Source organism: Pleuronectes platessa, chromosome 13 (genome assembly GCF_947347685.1).
Source record: "Pleuronectes platessa chromosome 13, fPlePla1.1, whole genome shotgun sequence".
NCBI lineage: Eukaryota > Metazoa > Chordata > Actinopteri > Pleuronectiformes > Pleuronectidae > Pleuronectes > Pleuronectes platessa.
Genome location: NC_070638.1, coordinates 10107882 through 10127352, shown reverse-complemented (window position 1 = coordinate 10127352; position 19471 = coordinate 10107882). Strand labels below are relative to the sequence as shown.

The window sequence follows — 19471 nt, the reverse complement described above, 5'->3', positions numbered from 1 at the left end:
TGTAATGAAAGAGTTATTCCGTTTCTTAGCTATCTCAAACAAACGCAGTGAAATATTTATCATAAGTGACAAGGTGAGTGAGAATATCAATCATATTCCCAGGACAGCTTGAGTTATTAAGTGAGCCAATGTAACAGTATTACAAAACCCAGAATAATAAAGTTATTTATCTCTCTCTCTCTCTGTGTGTGTGTGTGTGTCTGACAGCATCAGACACAGACAGAGAGAGAGAGAGTGTCGCATGCCTTCCTGTTCCTGTACCACCCTCAAACCCCAGAGCCGCAGACTCAAGGCAGTTTCCAGAATCAAACAATTTCACGCAGCTACTGGAGGAGGAAATGAACTGAGCCCAGAGCAATAATAAAATTATACAAATGTTATTACAGACTCGCCTGCTACTGTCCTACTTTAATTCAAATTTGGGCACTGCAGGCGGTGCTGGTGGCAGAGACCTTCCTGAATAAATCAACATTAGCTTACGTCTAAATTATTAAGGAAGTGGGAGACTTTCTTGTTTATAGTATGAATTATTAAACAAGTGTTTAACGCTGTTTTTCTTCACGAATCCCCAAATATTAATTGCTAATGATCTTTAAGGTGTGTGTTTTATCTTTTCGCCCCCCTTCTGTTGCATGCTGGGGGATCGAGAATGTGAATTTTCAGGTCGCAAAGAAATCGGTCTGTTCTCCGTTTGATAAGCGCGAGATGCACTGTGAGATATACGTTGCTAGCATCCGTGTGATGTGCAAATGAAGCTCTGGCTGTGACAATGTCCCCGTCATGTAGCCATTGTCAGTATTAGCAATGTATGTGCATGTAAATTAAGGAGTGAGGGCTAACCCGCGCATTAATAGGTCTCTGCTCGACACCCCCGCTGATCAGCCGATGTTTAGAGACAAAGAGCTAAAAACCTGTGTTGGTCTATTAATTGCTGTCACTTTTGATTTGCATTTTGCTAATTGAGGTGTCTGCAGCTGTAGTTTGGAAGTTTCTCAACCAGAAACTACAGAGAGGAAGCTTTTCTGATGCAAACTCAGGGTTTGATTGACACTTTACAGCATCTGCTCGTGGACGCACTCGTCTGAAAATGGATCAGGAGGAAATTCATTTTTTTTTTTACACTTTCCTCTACCATAACCAACCGTATGAAAACGTTTCCAATTCAATGAGGCCTGCTATCCTCACCTGTCTCTCTCCATTTAATCTGAAGATCAGCGACGGCCTATGAATCCAATCTGATTGAGCCCATTTCCCGTCCGTCGTCCCGAGAGGAAACAGTCAATGCATGAATCAACAGATTTATGTAGTCATTTATTTGGGTTATAAAGATGATTAAGGGGGAGCTGGCCTCGAGCCACTGGAGCCGTAAGGGACTTGGGCAGCGAGCCTGCAGCTAAAGGATCGGAGTCCGTTTGCCACTCCAGCAAGGCCTTGAAGAACAAACACAACAATCTGACAAGTGTAAGTGTTCAGGAGTTTCATCTTTAATACAGGGAAGCACGAAGGATGCAACTCAATTTAGGCAGCTCCAGAGAAAAAAAGCAATTCACATACTGTCACAAATTTGTAAAAATGCTAAGAATACAAAGTTGGACAAAAAAAAAGAAAGAAAGAACTCTTTCAGTATTAACTTGCTTTGGCTCCCACTTGAGCACTGGGTCCCTGTTGCAGGGCTGCGTAACACTTAATCCTCCAGTGGGGTTCTGAGTTAATGGCTTGCACCAGTTTCAAATGAAAAGTGTCTCAGACCTGAATGAATAAAACTGACTGGTGTCTGCAGAAGAACCTGCCCATCCAAGGCTCGTGGCTGCCCTCCCCTGGAGAAATGCAGATGGGATCATTATTGCACATTGTGCGATGCGCAATGCGGCCAGTAAGGGACGCTGTTGTGACACAAAAGAAACGAATTTGCACCATGTTTGGGGAAAAGGGTGCGATGGGAAATGTAGGAGGTAAATACCATCTTGCACGGTGGCTGTTTAGCCTTGCAACCAAATCACACTTGTGTAGAAGACTTGCTGCAGCAGGATGAGAGGGTCTCATCATTTCCTCTGCATCCCAGAGAAAAAAAGATGGAATCACACCTGTTCCTTTAAAAGTGAGAGCTGTTTGGTATCCCAAAGTGGCATCATTTTCTCTGCTCAGTGCCTGATGGGATGAGATTATACGGAGCCATTCCTCGAGACCTAACTCACGAGGAGCACACAATGTGGACATTTATGTGGCCGCAGGGAGACATCATCTGAGTAGATGAGCCAATCTATCATCGATCTGGACCACTCGTCTCCCCAGTGCTCAGCTGCTCGCAGGAGAAACAAGTGACTCAATTGAAAAACCTTGTAGGTGTCACCAGATTTCTCATGAACATGTGGAGGCTGCGGTGGATCTGTGAAGCGTTTCGCTTCAGAAATGTTAAACAGCCAAAAAGAAAATTTAACATATCTTCTTTTATGTCTTGCAGCAGATCCAGTTTGAAAGCATAACTTAGAAATACTGCGTTTGAGCTCAAAGTTACAACAATCAGCCAAATGCGTTTTCAATAAATGAAACGCTTATGTTTGATTAACGGCAAATCATACAGAAATAAGAAACTTATAACAAGAAGCAATTTTGGATCTAAAAAAATAAAAACACCTTCTGATCACATTTTATAAAAACAAAACAAAACATCATTGTGACATCAAGAGCGTCAAAAAGCAGAAATAAACCACGGCACAATGTTTCCACAAAGATGTGTTGGTTACTTCCCTGATCCTAATGCACTGAAAATGTAGACCACTGTAATATAACTGGGATAATAACGATCGTCAAAGATGGCTCCTATTTTACCCGGGACCTGTAATGTGCTTAGTGATCACACAGAAACATCTAACCTGGTACTACGTATACAGTACACGGACCGAATGTGACACTAATCCAAAAATAACAAGGCTGCATTTTCTTCTTCACTTCTCCAGTGCAGCGAGATGACCCTCACCTAATTGGTTGGCCCAGCAAAGGTCCCTCCGACAAAATGTATTGTGGGGCTGTCGGTGTGCAATGCTGCCACCGCCACATCATCACACCGGCCCCTCAGGAGCAGCATCGAACACGCCGCACGATGCTTGTGGAATTGAGCCGTAACGTCATATTAGCTTTATGACGGTGAGAGGGATTCAGCCCTGCTGCGACGTCTCGTGATGCAAATCATATTCTGCTGTAATGAGGACAAAGTCATCTTAGGGGAGGGGGGGGGGGGGTCAGGATGGATATTCCAAAGTTTGATTGTCTATCTGGTCTACAGATTGGTCTCCATTTCCAGTGCACGTGATAGTCATACAGAGGACAGCACCTCCCCCGCCGACTCCTGGAAGGGATCTTTCTTCCCGGCTTTCTCCAGGTCGATGGTGTGGATGGAGCCCGGCTTGATGGAAATGTCCTCAGCCTCCACCTCCGTGTATTTCCCCGACGGGTCCTTCTGGAAGATGTGTTTCAGCCTCTTCTTTAGCTCAGGGTCCGGGCAGTACAGGTACTCGTACAGGCCGGCAGCCAGTATGCCGCCCAGCATGGGCCCCAACCAGTACACCTGCCACCAAGAGAGAAATCAGATTTACACAGTTGGCTGATCTGAGCTCCAGGTGATATTTTCACCTCGGCATAAGAGGTTATGTTTTCACCCCTGTAATGATACACATTTGTGCAATATATAGGTTGCCAAGCCTATACAGTCCACTAACAGGCCTTTGGTCATAAAACTAGATTTACAATATTTGTGCATATAGTTGATTTACTCTTGGTGAGTTTGTTTTGTAGATTTGGATTTTCGTTCTGACTATACCACCGGCATTTGTGTGTTTGTGAGCTAGATTGCTACTGTTTACTACTTTGCTGTTGGGCCTTGGGGAGGGAGGTATGTGCCAGTCTAGTTTAACTTCTCTCAACATGATGTAGCACTGACTTTTCTTCGGAGATTATCAAACAGTCGTGCTCTGCTCGGCTACAGGGGGTCAATCCTCATCAGGGACAGGTAGCTCAGCGTCTGCGGTGTCAAGCATGTGCAACCAAGAGAAGGTGCTCCTACCAGCTACAGTGACAGTTACTAAGTATAACCCCACACTCACAACACAAGTAGACACACATACACAACACGATACAGTGCCGTCTGCAAGTGTTTGTGAAAATAATTGCCTGGATACATAAATTCAGTGCTAATGTTATTTTACACCTCGTTTCGGAAACATCCAATTATGGAGTTGGAGGTGCAAAGCTGTAATCGTGTGATTCTCCGGCTTCTCCTCTGTTGGATGAAGACGTCAATAGGGCGTGCATTTTAAGGAGCGTTTGAACCCTCTCACCTTCTCAGGATTTTCATATCTCACTGGCTGCATAAGTGAAAGTCGGCCCTTTGGTTTAGACCTTAGCTGACACCTGTTTTTACTGTTCTGGCAATGGAGCTGAAACGCTGACCTTACTGGGTTTCCCCCATGCCACCCCGACCTACTGTTGACCGAGCTTGCCATCGTCAGGCCAGTAAAATAAGATTGTCAGCATTTTGTGACCCAACACTTGAAAGAGGAAAGCTGATTTATAACATCTAACATTGACGTTGATGCAGACGTGCGACATGTTTACTAGCTGCAGACTGGGTTATATTCTGGCCATGCAAGTTCCTGGAAGAAAGATTATCCTCTCCAGACAGTATCTCTTACCCAGTGGTTCTCGAAGTTGAGGGTGACCATTGCAGGCCCGAAGGAGCGAGCAGGGTTCATGCTGGCTCCTGTGTAAGGAATCTAGAGGACGCACAGAAGCATTGTGTTTACTCTAAATGACGGAACACCACAGTTTCCAGTTTTCTGCCTCATCCTGATGAATATATCTAATACAAGACAAACTATACAGCATGGATGTATGGATTTCTTAAACAAGGCTAGGGAGAAATCAGTTGAGCCGTGCAAATGATCACATCTATTTCCCAGTGCATTCATTTGTTCTGCAGGGTTCAGGGAGCCCCCCAGAGATTGGTTGCCATGCGATGGCAGCCTCCGATAAAGAAGCGCATGTGGGTGTGAATCCCTAAGAAGTGAACAATATCACACATAGAGGAATAGATGCGTCTGAGCACCTGCTGGTTGTCAAGAAGCCTCGCTGCTCTTGCTCTTGGAACTAATCTGGTTCTACAACTCTTTCATGTGGTGTTTTGAATTTAATAAGATTTCTTAAGTGTTTCACTGCTTGTGTTGCAGGGAGCACAGGAAGAGTCAAGATGAGGTTGCAGGAGACTATTAAGGTGGGAGGTATTACAGTTTGACTTCATATAACGGTTTGAATTTAAATTGACTGTACACATCATTACTCCTGAGGGTTTCCTGAGAATTTTGGAGAATAAAAAACAACAAGCAACAGGCCAAATATAATCAAGGAACTGCTGTTATAAAATATTCCCTCAACTGCCATTTCTTATCTGAAGTAATGGAAGTTACTTACTGCAAACAAGTGACCAATTGCCACAGCTAAGCCGATGGCCAAGCCACCGGAGCCACCTAGGTCGGTGCGTTTGGGGTCACAGGTGGCGAAGACGGTGAAAACCAGTTCGAACGTGATAATGAGCTCCACCAGTAGGCCGTGTCCTAATGAGATGCTGGAGTTCACCTTGGAGACAGAAGATACCTTATATGAAAACACTTTATAATGCACAACTACTAAAGATGGTTGAGCTCTTACCGTGGTCACGCCGAATGACCCTCTGACAGCAGCGGGTGTGACAAGGTATAAGATCCCTGCTCCTGTAACAGCTCCTAGGCACTGAGCCACCACATAGAACAACCCCTTCGCCAGGCTCAGCTTCCTCGTCACGACCATGGCTGCGGTGACAGCTGGGTTGATGTGTCCGCCGCTGATGTGACCAAAACACTGCACCATGGTGGCAATGCTGAGGCCGAAGCACAGCGAGATAAGGACCAGGTCGGCTGGGGGGGGCTTCTCCTCCCCCGCGGCCCAGTTGATGGTGGAGCCCAGGCCGAGGAGGACAAAGATGAGAGTGGCCAGGTACTCCCCGGATACAGCCCTCCAGAAGTCCTTGGTCCAGATCCCTTTGAATGCCGCCATTGTGCTCCGACAGTTACACCAGGACAGGAACCTCCTGGCAAAAAGAATAATGGTCAAAAAGATTAGCCTACTTACGTATTCCTGGTGCATGCATGTGAAAAAAGTAAACTGAGCCCTATCAGGACGGCTGCCTCTGGGCACAACATTTATAACTCCTCTGGGGATTTAAGCTGGTGACTTTCCATTAGAAATTGCCACACAAGCATTCTTTAAACATTGTGTAGGGGGGCAAATTATCACAAAGTCAAAGCCTCAAAAGGTTCAATTGCTGTCAATTGTTGCCCCTCAACCAGGATAACAGAAAAATTCAATTTAGTCTAATTAAGACATGTGTAAGTTGCTGCACATTTAAACAAATCTAAATTCACAGTATAAGGCAAACCTCCAAAGCAGCAAAGTTGCAGTGATAACTTCCGTCCTCTCTCTTCCTTTAGGTTAAAGGGCTCAAACTCACCGAAAGCAATAACACGCTCTCCCTCTCTCTGTCCCCGCTGTCAGTGATGTGTGTTCATTCATAAGTCCCGGTGAGCTATTCAACCAGCAGACCCATCTCTCCCCTCATCACCTCTAAAAGCTGACCTGCAGTACTTACACGAGAGCAGCAGGCTGTGCGAGCGCAGGAGTGAAGCAGAGTGCAGGTCTGTCAGATGAACCTGATCCACACATTGTGCCTCGGGACTGCAGCCAGCAACTTTAATACGTTACTAAGCAGGCATCACCTCACAGGAATTAAACAGCCTGCTCAGGGGGGAGGAGTCCTGAGGTTTGCCTGCTGAGCAAACAGTGGCACAGACAGCGACCGCACGCTTGCTAAGTCACACTCAGCATCTTAGTCATATCAGAGCTCTGGAAACATGCTGGACAAGCACCGGATTCACCGAATCCCTGATGTCTGGACTTGATATAGCAATGACCATCTTGGAATAACATTGGTCAGATATTATTGCAACATTATGATGATTTTTTTAGGAAAAGCAACGTGAAGGAAAAATCAGTTTTGGACAGTAGATTAAATCAAGTATGACATTTATTTTATAATGAGTATTTCCATATGGTAATTTGAATGTATACCATACTCATTAACATTACATTTAAAAGGGAAATATTGTACTTTTTTACTTACTACATATATTTATTTGACATCTATAGTTACAAATAATATGTTCACACATAACATGTTAATCCTACAAATTACCATGGACTAGAAGAAAATTGTCCTTTTTATCAACATTAGCAATGCGTTCATACATAACACTGTTAACTCAAAAACATAACATTAGTCGGCTTACTATGATTATCAATAAAATCGCTTTGAAATGTTCAACTGACATTACTAAAATTGAACTCAACACTTCATTTATAGAGACTAAACATTAAATTATAAGTTTTGAAAAGAGGTGAGGGGAGGGCAAGTCAACAATCGGGGTCTACAGAGCGATTCTGCAGGGGTTTCCACAATGCCTGGGGTCTACTGATCCTTTCAGCAGGGGTTTGTGTCCCCATGCTGATCCACCTCTCCTCTGGAAATGTGACGTGCTGTTTTACTTTTACATTAAATAACATAGACCTGGGGCAGCACAGTTAGCCTTGTCGCCCCACGGCAAGAAGGTTCCTGGTTCAGATCCTAGTTTGTCGTGTGGAGCATGTTCATTCTTCCAGTGTCTGGGTGAGTTTCCTCTCGATACTCTTCTTCACACAGTCCAGGGACATGCAGACTGGGGTGGGATCAATGGACATTAGGTGTCAATGTGAGATGAATGGTTGCTTGTCTCTATCAGCACTGTGATATGCTGGAGACCTGGGTGAACCCTTGTCCAATGTTTGCTGGGATTGGCTCCAACACCCCCTGCGACCTTCAGAGGACAAGCTGTATAGATAATTGATGGACAGATGAAAGGATGGATGGATGGATCGATAACATAAACCTGTAAAAGGGATCGACTGGTATGTAGTTCTACTAATGATTCGTATTTTTTGTAATGAGGACTCATGCAGACTGCTTGGAGTATTACTGTTTTACTTTGGTATACGTTTTTTCTCCAAAACTGGCAATAATATAACCTACTCAAACACATATACACATGAACTTGTAGCCTAGTGAGGACACCTATAGGCATAATAAATTTGCCAGCCCCTTACCCTAACCTTAACCATCACAGCTAAATGCCTAACCATGACCTAAACCTTATTCTAACCCTAAAACCAAGTCTTAACCCTAAAAGAAGCCTTTGAAAAAGTGAGGAGCGGAAAAATGCCCTCAAGGTCGATGCTGAAAATGGTCCTCAGAGATATGTAAGTACAAGTACACACACACTCACACACACAGAGTTTTTGGTGAGATTTTATTCGTTTTTATTCCTGTCTTTTCATTCTCTGCCTTGTTTTTTGTCTTTGTCCTTTAAGTGCTGAAAACAGCTGAGACTCTTGTCACTGTGCTACAGGTGGGATGTGAGGATTATCTTCAACAAAGGACCCGGTTTAGCAGTCTGTTGGTATGAAGCCCTCTGTGGAATCAGGTTTAGAAGATGAGTAACAACCCTGAAAACCATAAACCATGGTGCTTGCCTCTGTGTTGAGAAAGAGGAAAATCAAATTCCACATTTTCTTTTATCTGGATCAAGTACTCAAGGGTTTGCACATTAACAAACACACGCACATAGACACGGGCACACGCTGCTTTTTTTATTTTTCATTGTTTGTTCCGTGATAAGCTTCCAGACAGAATTAGGAACAGTTTGGGACGACAGGAAAGATGCAAAATGTTATTTTGTGATCATCAGAGACTTTGCCCCTGTTTTAAATTTACATGTTTTTATTAATGACATTTCTTTTTGTGGTTATTTCGACCTCTTTGTTAAAATAACTTTTAGATAACTTTATTCGAAAAAATTCTCGTGAAAGTCACTTGTTTCATCTTGATAATTTTTACAGATTTTATAGCTTTATTTAACCCTTTATACAAATTCATTTAAATTACTGAAAATATTGTCTTATGATAAATATGCACCTAACTTAAAACATCTATCTTTAGTTAGACAAATTTATTTTGTGAACACTTGACATGATAAAGTGTAATGAATTCATAGCATCTGTTTCCAGTGTAACAGTAAATGACCCTTGATGCACATGCACGATGACTCACAAACACTGTACATGTAATGTATGGTGATGTCGTGTAGTCAAAACTAAATGATGCATTCAATGACCATGTAAATGACTTTGCCCTGGAAGGACGTTCCCTTGAGTTTTCACGCGTTAATATGTGTCCTGTGTTAATATTTGTTTTCAGGATCCTTCATGCTCCCTTAGGCCAACACAATGGTTCTCCCCATCAAACAGCACCAAGGTCAAGAGGAAAGTGAAGGTGCTTTTGAAATAACAACAGGGCCAGTGTAACGTGAAAGCAAGATTTGAAAAATGAAGAAACTCACATACCTTACATTAGTCAGTTATGCTTTTCCTTAAGAAGAGAAAATAATTTGTTGAAATGAGTTTCTTTCTTTCTTTCTTTTTTTCTTTTTTTCTTTCTTTCTTTCTTTCTTTCTTTCTTTCTTTCTTTCTTTCTTTCTTTCTTTCTTTCTTTCTTTCTTTCTCTGTTTCTTTCTGTCTTACTTGCTTTCTTGCTTGCATGCTTTCTTATCTGTGTCAGCATGACTCTTAAGTGCCACTACTCCAGCTTACAGTCAGATGTTGAATGCAATGATTTAAATAAAATATGTTGACCTACATATGTCCTCCATGCGAGCACAATCTATTCCAGCCTCTCACACACACACACACACACCCACACACACACACACACACACACTCAAACACACTGTATCACCCATTTGTGCAGTAACATTTTCTCTTTCTATTTGCATGACTCAATAATGAATTAAAAACCTCTTGATACTTCAGCTGCTCTCTTTGGGTTGAGTGTGAAAGTGTAGGAGACGGTAACTTCTTCAACTTTAACATGATGGCATGATACCAGTTGGGATGTAAAGACAGACGACTTAACAAAAGGAGGAGGATGTTATGACATCACTTGGGGCGGCTGTGTCTCAGGAGGTGGTGTGGTTCGTCTTTTAACCCCAGGGTAGATGCATGGTTCGATCCCTGGCTCCTTCCACCTGTAAGCCTAAAGGTCCTTGTGCAAGACACTGAACCCCAATAGACTGTGTACCCGAGGGGTCACAGGGTGCCACACACATCTAAAGTTCACGTGTAGGGAGAAACAGTTCAGAAATAAGGCGTCTTCAATCATCCTGATCCAATTTAAAAAAAAAAAAAAAAAACTTTTCCAAAAGTTAACTACTGTTAAAGGATCTTTTCACACAAACCAGGAACTCGGCCTCAAAAATCCTCTAAACAAACAAAACATGCAAGAGACGGCAAATACAAGCACCTCGCACTCACCATACAATGAAACACAACCTACCCCATATGCATAATGCGAGAATTATGCATACATTACAGTTCTATTTACAATGATAAATAGGGCCACCGGGCTTGCTGATTTTACATTGAATTTTTAAATCTGCACACTACACAAACTTGAATATTAACGAGCTACATAAAACGCTATAAAAGAGTTCCTCGGCGCGCTGCGGAGTTCTTCTCCCGGATCCCGTTTCTCAGGTTCCTCCGGGCATCTCTCACGCACACACATCAGAGGAGCCCCCTTTTCTCTGCTAATTAAAAGCTCGCCCTTAATTCTTGACATTTGCATGTGTTTAAGTTACAGTCGGGTCGATTAAATGTTTGTTGACACTGTGCGAGCTCTGTTTGATTAGAGAACTGTCCTCCCGATGAGGCTGTTTGGATTAAAGCGCAGTCGTTCATTCAAAGGGAATTCTTAATGTGCATCGAGGAGAAATGTGTTCATTTGGCACCGTTCACCTTTTTACACACATTTTTGGGACATCACCAACTTATCAGTGCGGGTTGTGACCAAAAAAAAAAAAAGATGCAGACAAATAAAATAGCTGCCTCTCGTCTGCAGGCACACATACATATAACAATATTTATGACAGATTTATTGTTAGAGATTATCCATCATACTATTTTTTTCCTCCCGGTAGTACAATCAAGCTGTAACCGTGGAGATTTATCAAAGGCAGCACAAGCAATCTGTCTCCGGTGACAAACATGTTTTCTTTTTCTGAATAATACCGCCTCGCTTCATTAGACACGAGCTAGCGCCTTTGTTAGCGCCGCAGCGGGGCCAAGTTTTCTACAAGCCGCAGTGAAGAGAGCCCCGGCACTGTTATATAATCTATAGGCTTGACAGGGAGCCAAATCAGTGGCCTCCTCCTGAAAGACAGCACTCGTTAAAGGCTTTGATTCTTATTGAACTAATTGAAGCAAATAGGAACATTCTGCCTGTGAAAGCTTGTGTGACCTTTGACACGCAGAGAGGAAAAAACAAGCCGCTAACTGTAAGGTCTAGTAATCAGGCATTCATGCAAGAGGATGGTACGGCCTACATGCATCCGGCACGCATGCAACCCGTTCTCCTAGAGTCGATATATTTTCCACGCAATAAACTGGTCATTACACTGCAAGCAACACAGTTTCCATTTCCCTCGTGTTCAATCCGGCTATACTGGGGCTATCTTAGGCCCTGTCCACACTAATGCAAATATGAAGCAAAACAGACTTTTTCCTCTGCGTTTGGTTCACTCGTACACTTTTTTTTTTATGCATGCCTTCCAAAGTGAAGATCTCCATGTATCCACGTGTGCATGTGAAACGGGGAATTTTGCGTAAATGAAGACGTCACAGTGGTGGGTGCCCCTTCGTGCAATGAGGATGCGCCCGAGACAACAACAACAATGTTGGATGTATGATGTTTTCACTGCTATGTCTAGTTTGCGTCTTATTTGACCATCACCGCACCACATTAGCGTCATTCACAAGGCATGCAGGTACTTGGCGGACCTTTGATGAAGGCTTCATCGCCACCTATTGGCCCGGCATAGGTTTTGGATCATTTGTCGTGGTTTTTCCACGAAGGAGATTATTATTTAAAAAAGGTAGCACACGAGGCCTTTGCGTGGGTCGCTTTGCCTCAACACTGTTGATTTATTGGTTGCAAATATGGCTCCCAATCTCCTCCTATAGCAGACTTCACAATCCATTATCATGCACTGTATAAAGACATGGCTCCATATGTGGGAGCTCTGACCACAAACCTAAGTTTTTCATGTCTTTAAAGAGTGATTGCACGTTTTTTGTTTTTCAAAAACTGTCATTTAATGAGACACAACAAACTTGGGAGCCAGTTCAGGATTTAACAGATTAGATTCACTCCAACAGATAATTAATGTGCCCTTTAAAATAAGGCATTAATCTGTAAAGGCAGCGACTTTCCCACGTGCACATAATGCTGCAGGAAGTGATGACGTAAAAAAATCGAAAACATTAGCTGCATATATTTATTTTTCTGATATCAGTCAAACTTTTCCCTCAGTGGCGGCTCACCGAAATGTAATTAGTTCCAGTTGCTGGCCATCTGTACAAATTCTATGGTCTGATAAACACACACACAGGCGCACACACACACATACACTTTCACGCACACATGGACACACACACATGGACACACACACACACACACACACTGTTCCTCCCTGTCTCTTTCAGAAGCACTCAAACAACCTTGAGATTATAGTGCTGTTGGACAAAAACAACTTGACAAGATCCCAATGTTTTCTGCGGTGGGGAGAGGGCACATTCCATGTAAGCCTCATTACTCCTATTCAATCACCCAGAGAGTATACTCACATTTTCTACTTGGCCTCACTTGAGCTGAATTATTGCTTGAGAAAAAAAATTCCAGCTAAAAAACAGTATATCTTTTTATTTTCTGTTGTTTTATGACATATTTGTATTTTCTACCTTAAACAAGGAGCCTGTTTATTGGTTTTCAAACACACCCAAACATAAGGATATTCTGCTCGTAGGGTCAACAAGACAATAAGCGCCACAGTGGAATTTCCATATAAACAAAGATGAAAATGATGTCAGACTTGGCGCTGTGTGAGTGAGAGCGTCCAGCTACGCCTTCCCCCTCATTCGAGTCCTTTGATCAGAGCTGCCATCATGGGGCTTGAGCGGCTCAACCTAATTTCCAGAGTACTAACGTGCAAACTTTACATGCACAGACAAGTATTAATGGCTCAGTGGACTCTGGCTCTAATCAGAGCACTTCAGAGAAAAGCTATTGTCTTCTGGCCAGTATATTGTTGGACTGTAGTACTCTTGTCTTCACCATGTTCCAGGAAATGGTTTATCTTGAATTGTGGGATTCGGCTGGTTTTTATATTTATTATAGGAACTGTAAAATAAAAAGGAGGCAGAGCCCAAAAATTAACAGAAAATGTACCAGAATGTTACTTATTAGAGCAAATATCTCAACCAAGGCCTAACAGTCCCCTTATGATGACCAGGTTCAAATTCACTATATCCAGAATTTTCTTGTTAAAATGACATACACTCATAATTCTCCACACTGCCTCCTGATATGGATCTGCATCAACATTTGCTTTTTGAGTTCTCCCCTCGACCTTCTACCCAGTTTTTGTGTAATGTTGATAACTAATAAATCAACTAGAAGGGCACTCAGAGAACATATACTATATGTCTACCAAGGCGTATTCCACTTTTTCACCAAACTGCATATTGAGATCTCACATTAGCACTCTACACATCCACCATGTATTCTGATCCACTCCAACACACCTGTACAAAATGTCATGGAAATCCGTTTAGTAATTTCTGAGTAATCCTGAAGCAAACCAATTCACAAATGCAAATGAAACCGTAACCTATATGGCAGAGGTAACTTTTTATTATTGGTTAGTAATAGGTATTTTTTTGTGTTGGGAGCACGGCATTCATCTGATACATCACTCGACCTGGACACACACCACACACAAGTCATGTGACTATCCCTCGTATCATGAGGGGCCTTCGTCGTCAGTATAAGTCATCATCACCTGCTGGGGATTTAATTTTAAGACCAAAACTCTCTGTCTCTGTCTCTCTCTCTCTCTGTGTCTCTCTCTCTCTCTCTCTCTCTCTCTCTCTCTCTCTCTCTCTCTCTCTCTCTCTCTCTCTATCTCTCGTTCTGTCTCACTCAGTTCACTTCAAAGAGATCCAGTGGCGTGATAAGAGCTTTCCACTGCTAAGACTGTTGAGTGACAGGAAAAATGTCCATATAAATATTAAGGCAACAAATGAAAGGCTCCAACTTTAGGAAAATCATTGACAGAACTCCAACCACTTAGAAGCACTGCATCAATTCAGCATGATCAGTGATTTGGAACAAGGCAAACACACACACACACACACACACACACAAACACACACTCACACACTCACACACACACACACACACACACACACACACACACACACACACACACACACACACACACACACACACTTTCCCTGTCACTTTCACTCCTGCGCTTCATAGTTCACACGATGTGACAAACACACACAGCGTCACTCTAAGTTTTTAATACCCTGTCAGACAGACTTGAATTGCGGCGTGATTTTAAACCAAAGGACGACCTGTCCACATCACTTTGTCATCTTCATTCCAGTCCACTTGAGAAGTGAAAGCACCATTTGGCCTCAGCTCTTCCTGGAAACCAAAAAAAAACCCCACCTCACCGAGCATGTCCCTGATCCCTCAAGATCAGTTTGTGATCTACCGACCGTGTGAGCAAAGGTCGTAAATATCTTGTGTTCGCAGCAACTGGTGAGAGATTTTGCCGTCATCGTTCCCTTTTTCCATTTTAGCAGAAGACAACAACAAGGAGAGGGGGGGGGGAGAGACAAACACAGAGGACAGATAGTTCTCTGTTGTTCTCTGCAGAGTGAGTAAACACTGAAGCTGTGCTTCCAGGAATTTCAGACAGTATCCAGAGACAATCATAAACAATACAACACAGCATCAGGCATCTTGTTGCATCACATCAGGGAATCTGAACATCGAACCTTCCAGTTGGACACTTGTTTATTTCACTTGTTAGGACTTGAGACATTAATTCCAAGTTTCTCTTTAGCAACAAAATCCCATTTAGAGTTGATAAGTATGAACTACATCTATGTTGTATATTTAGTTTAGTTTTTTTCATCTTCAGGTTCCCATTCAACAAGCATCATGACAAGTCAACTTCGATAAAGTTTTGCATACAGCCTATTGTTGGGATGATTCTCTTTAAGTATATTTACCAATGATAGAAGTGATAAAACTTTTTAGTATCATCTCTTTGTGGTTTTAAAAAATCAAGCATTCGGCAAAAACAAAAGGCTTAGAAAAAATAAGTTATTTGTGTGGGAGGCACAGTGTTATTGACTGTGGCTCTGAGTGACTTAACCACAAAAACAAAACAACAAATATGCAGCTTTCTTTTCCGTGCAATCAGACTTTGAAGAATTTTCTGCCACAAAACCTCAAGTCATTTGTACTGATGCTGCCTGTCTGTCCAAACTCTGTGGTCTGTGATGCTAACAGCTGGCTCTTTAGTCCTGTTTGACAAAGCATGCAATCACTAAAAAGATAAGTTTGACAAAGTTGGATTTAAGAAGAGAAAAAACAACCCTCGCAGCAAAGCCACATTAAAAACAATGAACTGTTATCTTCATTTCATCAAGTTAAACAATAGAACAAAAACTACCAAACAATAAATGAGACATGCGCAGAAGCTGCTAGTTTTCAGAGTCAGAACATCTTTCACTCTTTAGGTCTTAACTGACTCATTAGCACAGGCTAAGTAGATCAATATCATAACTTCTGTGATTCTGCAAACTGCAATATCCAAGGGCTCCTCCTTACCACAACTGTGGAACTAGGTTTGAAGCTAACAGATGTCTACAAAGCAGGGGAGGATATCAAAAGATGTTAAATGTTGTTGTTTAATCTTAATGAATGTTTTAATATAATAAATGGATCACATGTAGCTGGTCTAAGGATAAACCCACTGAGGATTTCCTGCAGTTCCCCTGATATTGAACATATTTCAGCTCATTGTGAAGTTGTTTTGGCCCAAATCTTGCACACTCTGTTTCAGTCCCACCTCTCCTATCAACCTTGTTTCCAGTAGCACCAGCACCGAATGGCTGACAGAAAGAATTGGCGGGTGAACATGGTATCGAGGAGCTCTAGAGAAGTTATTTCCCTCAGGAGCTAAAGAAGCATGAAAATTAAACTTTCATTCACCGATTGACAGAATCATGGCTCTAAACAAATGCATAGCTCAATATCACTACCATTGCTCCCATTAACTTTGATCTAGAACCAGTTCTGTGACAACACTGGCACTGTGAAAAGCAGAGCCGCAAACCTGCACCCGAGAGAGATGTTGTCTGGCATTTTTACTACACGTTTGTGGCATGTGAACAGATACAAACACCAATAGAGCTGCTGATCACAACCTCCACCTCAGACAAACAGATTGTGTAGATAAATGTCTGAAAGTTGCTGCTGGTGTTTGCTTGCAATGCTTGTCAAGCCATGCTAAAGGAAAAACCACCACATTGTACACAAGCTGGAAACACTTGTGTATGTGTCATTCTGACACATGTAGACAGAATGAACACACTCTTTCTCATTACCAAGCTTTCATGGAGACAAGCTGTCAAGTTGAAACCCACAGGATCCCACTGCAGATGCTGCAAACCATCAGCCTTAACTCCCAAAGCGAAGGAACTAGGATGTCTGCTTGCATCAGCATTAGAGGGAAAAGAAAATATTTACAGCGAAATGCATTCAAACTGAATTTTTGATAATAAACAGACTCTCCCACAAGGTGTGAGTTCATCGGGCTCAGTACGAGTTTGCAATCTGCTGTCAGTGCTGACAGTGCTGAGATTTAACCATTAAACTAATATGGCTGAAGTGGGAGCGAGATGTTTAGACGTCTCAGCACCAACACCAGCACGACAACAACATGCACTGTTACAATTCATAACTGTCGCGATAGGAAGCTTAATCAGTGCTCCGCTTATTATAAAGGCAAAGGGTATGAGAGCGGGAACTCCACCAAGACTTCCACAAACAACTCCCCTATTGACCAATATGATCGATAATATGATCAATATGTTATTATCATGTGCTGTGGAGCTTGCTCACGAGGAGTATCGATCGAGATGTCAAGATGCTCTCGTTTAGACCAAGGTCAGCCAACGAGTCATATACAAATGACTGACAATAATAATGTGGAAATAGAAGAACAAGAATTGTGTGGTCGGGTCGAGTTAACGATCCTTCGACAGCATTCATTACAATAAATCGGCCCAAAATCAACACATGTGCTATTAACTGACTGGACAGGAATATTTATCTTGCAAAATAATCATGACACATTTCACATTTAATAAAAGCTTAACTTCACCCGAAGCCCCGAGCCTCAATACACCCACTGGTGATTTAAAAAATGCTAAAAACCGGGCAGGGGACGAGGGACATGGAGGCCCCTCGGCCACACAGAGCTCTTTAAACGATTTTACACCACGGAGTTCCACCGGTGTGTGTTCGAGCCGTTTGCTGCAGCTCGACTACGCCTGAAGCTGGAGTTCTTGGAGCTGTTGCAATGTAAGCGGAGAGGGTGGGGGCTGAAGGGTTACACAACGTCAGTTAGATGGCTAATGCTAATGAGTTTTGAAGCTATAAATTACCATCACACACAAAATGTCCAATAAATCAAGAGTGACTCACTGCCAGACCTCGATCCAGGGGCGGGGCCAGGGGGGGCATTGGCCCAAGCTGAAATATATTAGGCCCCTGAAGTGCCCCTGTCCTTTCAGTAGTCTTAACAAAATAAAACAAGTCACTTACTTACTATACTAAAAATAAATATTACAATTTACTACACAATGTTCTTGAAGGAACAATTTTCGCAATATATTCAATTATGTGTGGCTTTTCCTGAAAGCTACAGAGTTAACAGTAAATAAGAATGAGTTAAATGTGCACGTCACTGAATCCAAAAGCGTGCATGGACGTTGGATATATAATTAGCCCCTTCTTTTAAAATTGTGGCCCCTTTATGGCCCCCGATTTAGAAAAATCCTTCATCCGCCACTGGAGTGTGTGAGGGTGCAGCACTGGGTGGTGTTATGAGCCATGATCAACACATGAAATGCAGATTTTTGAAATGATATGATAATCATATTCAAGCCACTGTTTCATCCCAGTCGAGTGTTAAATAGTTTACAGCTCAGACAACACAGTTCAGTGTGCGGCACCTCTTTAATGTTTTACTCCACAGAATCATCAGAGTACAACTGCAAACTCTGAAAACTTGTCATTGTGCAAAACACATCTTTAAGACATCAAAGCAAAGAAGGCAGGGAATCATTTATTTACACCAGGAGTGTTGGAGAGATAGCACAAAGCCCCAAAGACTTCCTTTATTCCTCGTCACCGACTTTGAGCCTGAAATGTCACACGAGTCTCTTAGATTACCGAAGCGGGGACGCCAAACACCCTCTGGTGTCATCCAGCCTCCCTGCTCTGCTGGGACCGCCACAGAGGTAAAGGAGCCTCTTTAAAAAGATCCATCAACCCTCGTGTTTGAGAATCAACCTCAACCCAAAACAGAGCGTCACCTTCTTACACCTTTCACTGATTTCCAGGTAACACTTATTCACTATTAACATGTGCTTGTTAGCATTGTACATACAGGAGCATACTAGCTCTTTATCATTCATTATAAAGTACATTGTAGTGTTGCATTCCTGTTGTAAGAGTTTTGCCTAAAAGTGTCCTAACTACTGTATATATTATGAAAGGAAGTTGTTGTCTTTTCAGAATAAAAGCACCAATGTTTGTGCATCCAATAGACCTTATTTGAGAATAGGGACTTCAGAATACCAGATTAATACGTGCGTTTGACTAATGACCAATAAAGAGCTATTATTTGCACTTTTCTTATTTTTATATTGGTTTTATATTATGTTATTGAGCTGATTGCAATTTCTATTTAATCAAATGTATCCTTACTTATTAATTGGTGTGTTTGTTGTGCTCCATGTCTGATGTTTATCTCCACAGTTTCCACATCTGTGTAGTTAGAACGTCTGTGGTGGCTCATGTGTTGTGCACCTGGAATGAATTGTGCTATATATAAATAAAGTTTTGTTTGCTGTTCTGTTTACTTGAATAATTTTATCTTGATATATAGTGTTACATAGTTTTTATTGTACAGGGTATCCAAAGAGCAGGTAAAGAAACATTTAGGGGAAAAAGCACATGTTAAACAGAAAAATAGGAGAACTAAAGCTGCAAAGATGAAATCACAACAGGCTGTAGGACAATGAGACCATGCACTCTACACAGTGTGTCTCAATTATGGTAACTTTTTTCTGTATTTTGTTGTACTTGCTT

General features: G+C 42.2%; 1 protein-coding gene across 2 annotated transcripts; it reads right to left on the bottom strand.

Annotated features, from left to right (window-relative positions):
- Positions 1-1462: 1462 nt before the first annotated feature.
- aqp4 (aquaporin 4) lies at positions 1463-6823 on the bottom strand. 2 transcript variants are annotated; one of them, XM_053437119.1, is made up of 5 exons: positions 6677-6823; positions 5701-6118; positions 5464-5628; positions 4689-4769; positions 1463-3565 (listed from the first exon to the last, which is right to left on the bottom strand). In XM_053437119.1, the coding sequence occupies exons 1-5, from the start codon at positions 6748-6750 to the stop codon at positions 3314-3316; spliced, it is 990 nt and encodes a 329-aa protein (XP_053293094.1). In that variant the 5' UTR covers positions 6751-6823; the 3' UTR covers positions 1463-3313. The 2 variants fall into 2 exon arrangements, with proteins under 2 accessions (XP_053293094.1, XP_053293095.1); XM_053437120.1 differs by having other exon boundaries at positions 6539-6789.
- Positions 6824-19471: the final 12648 nt, after the last annotated feature.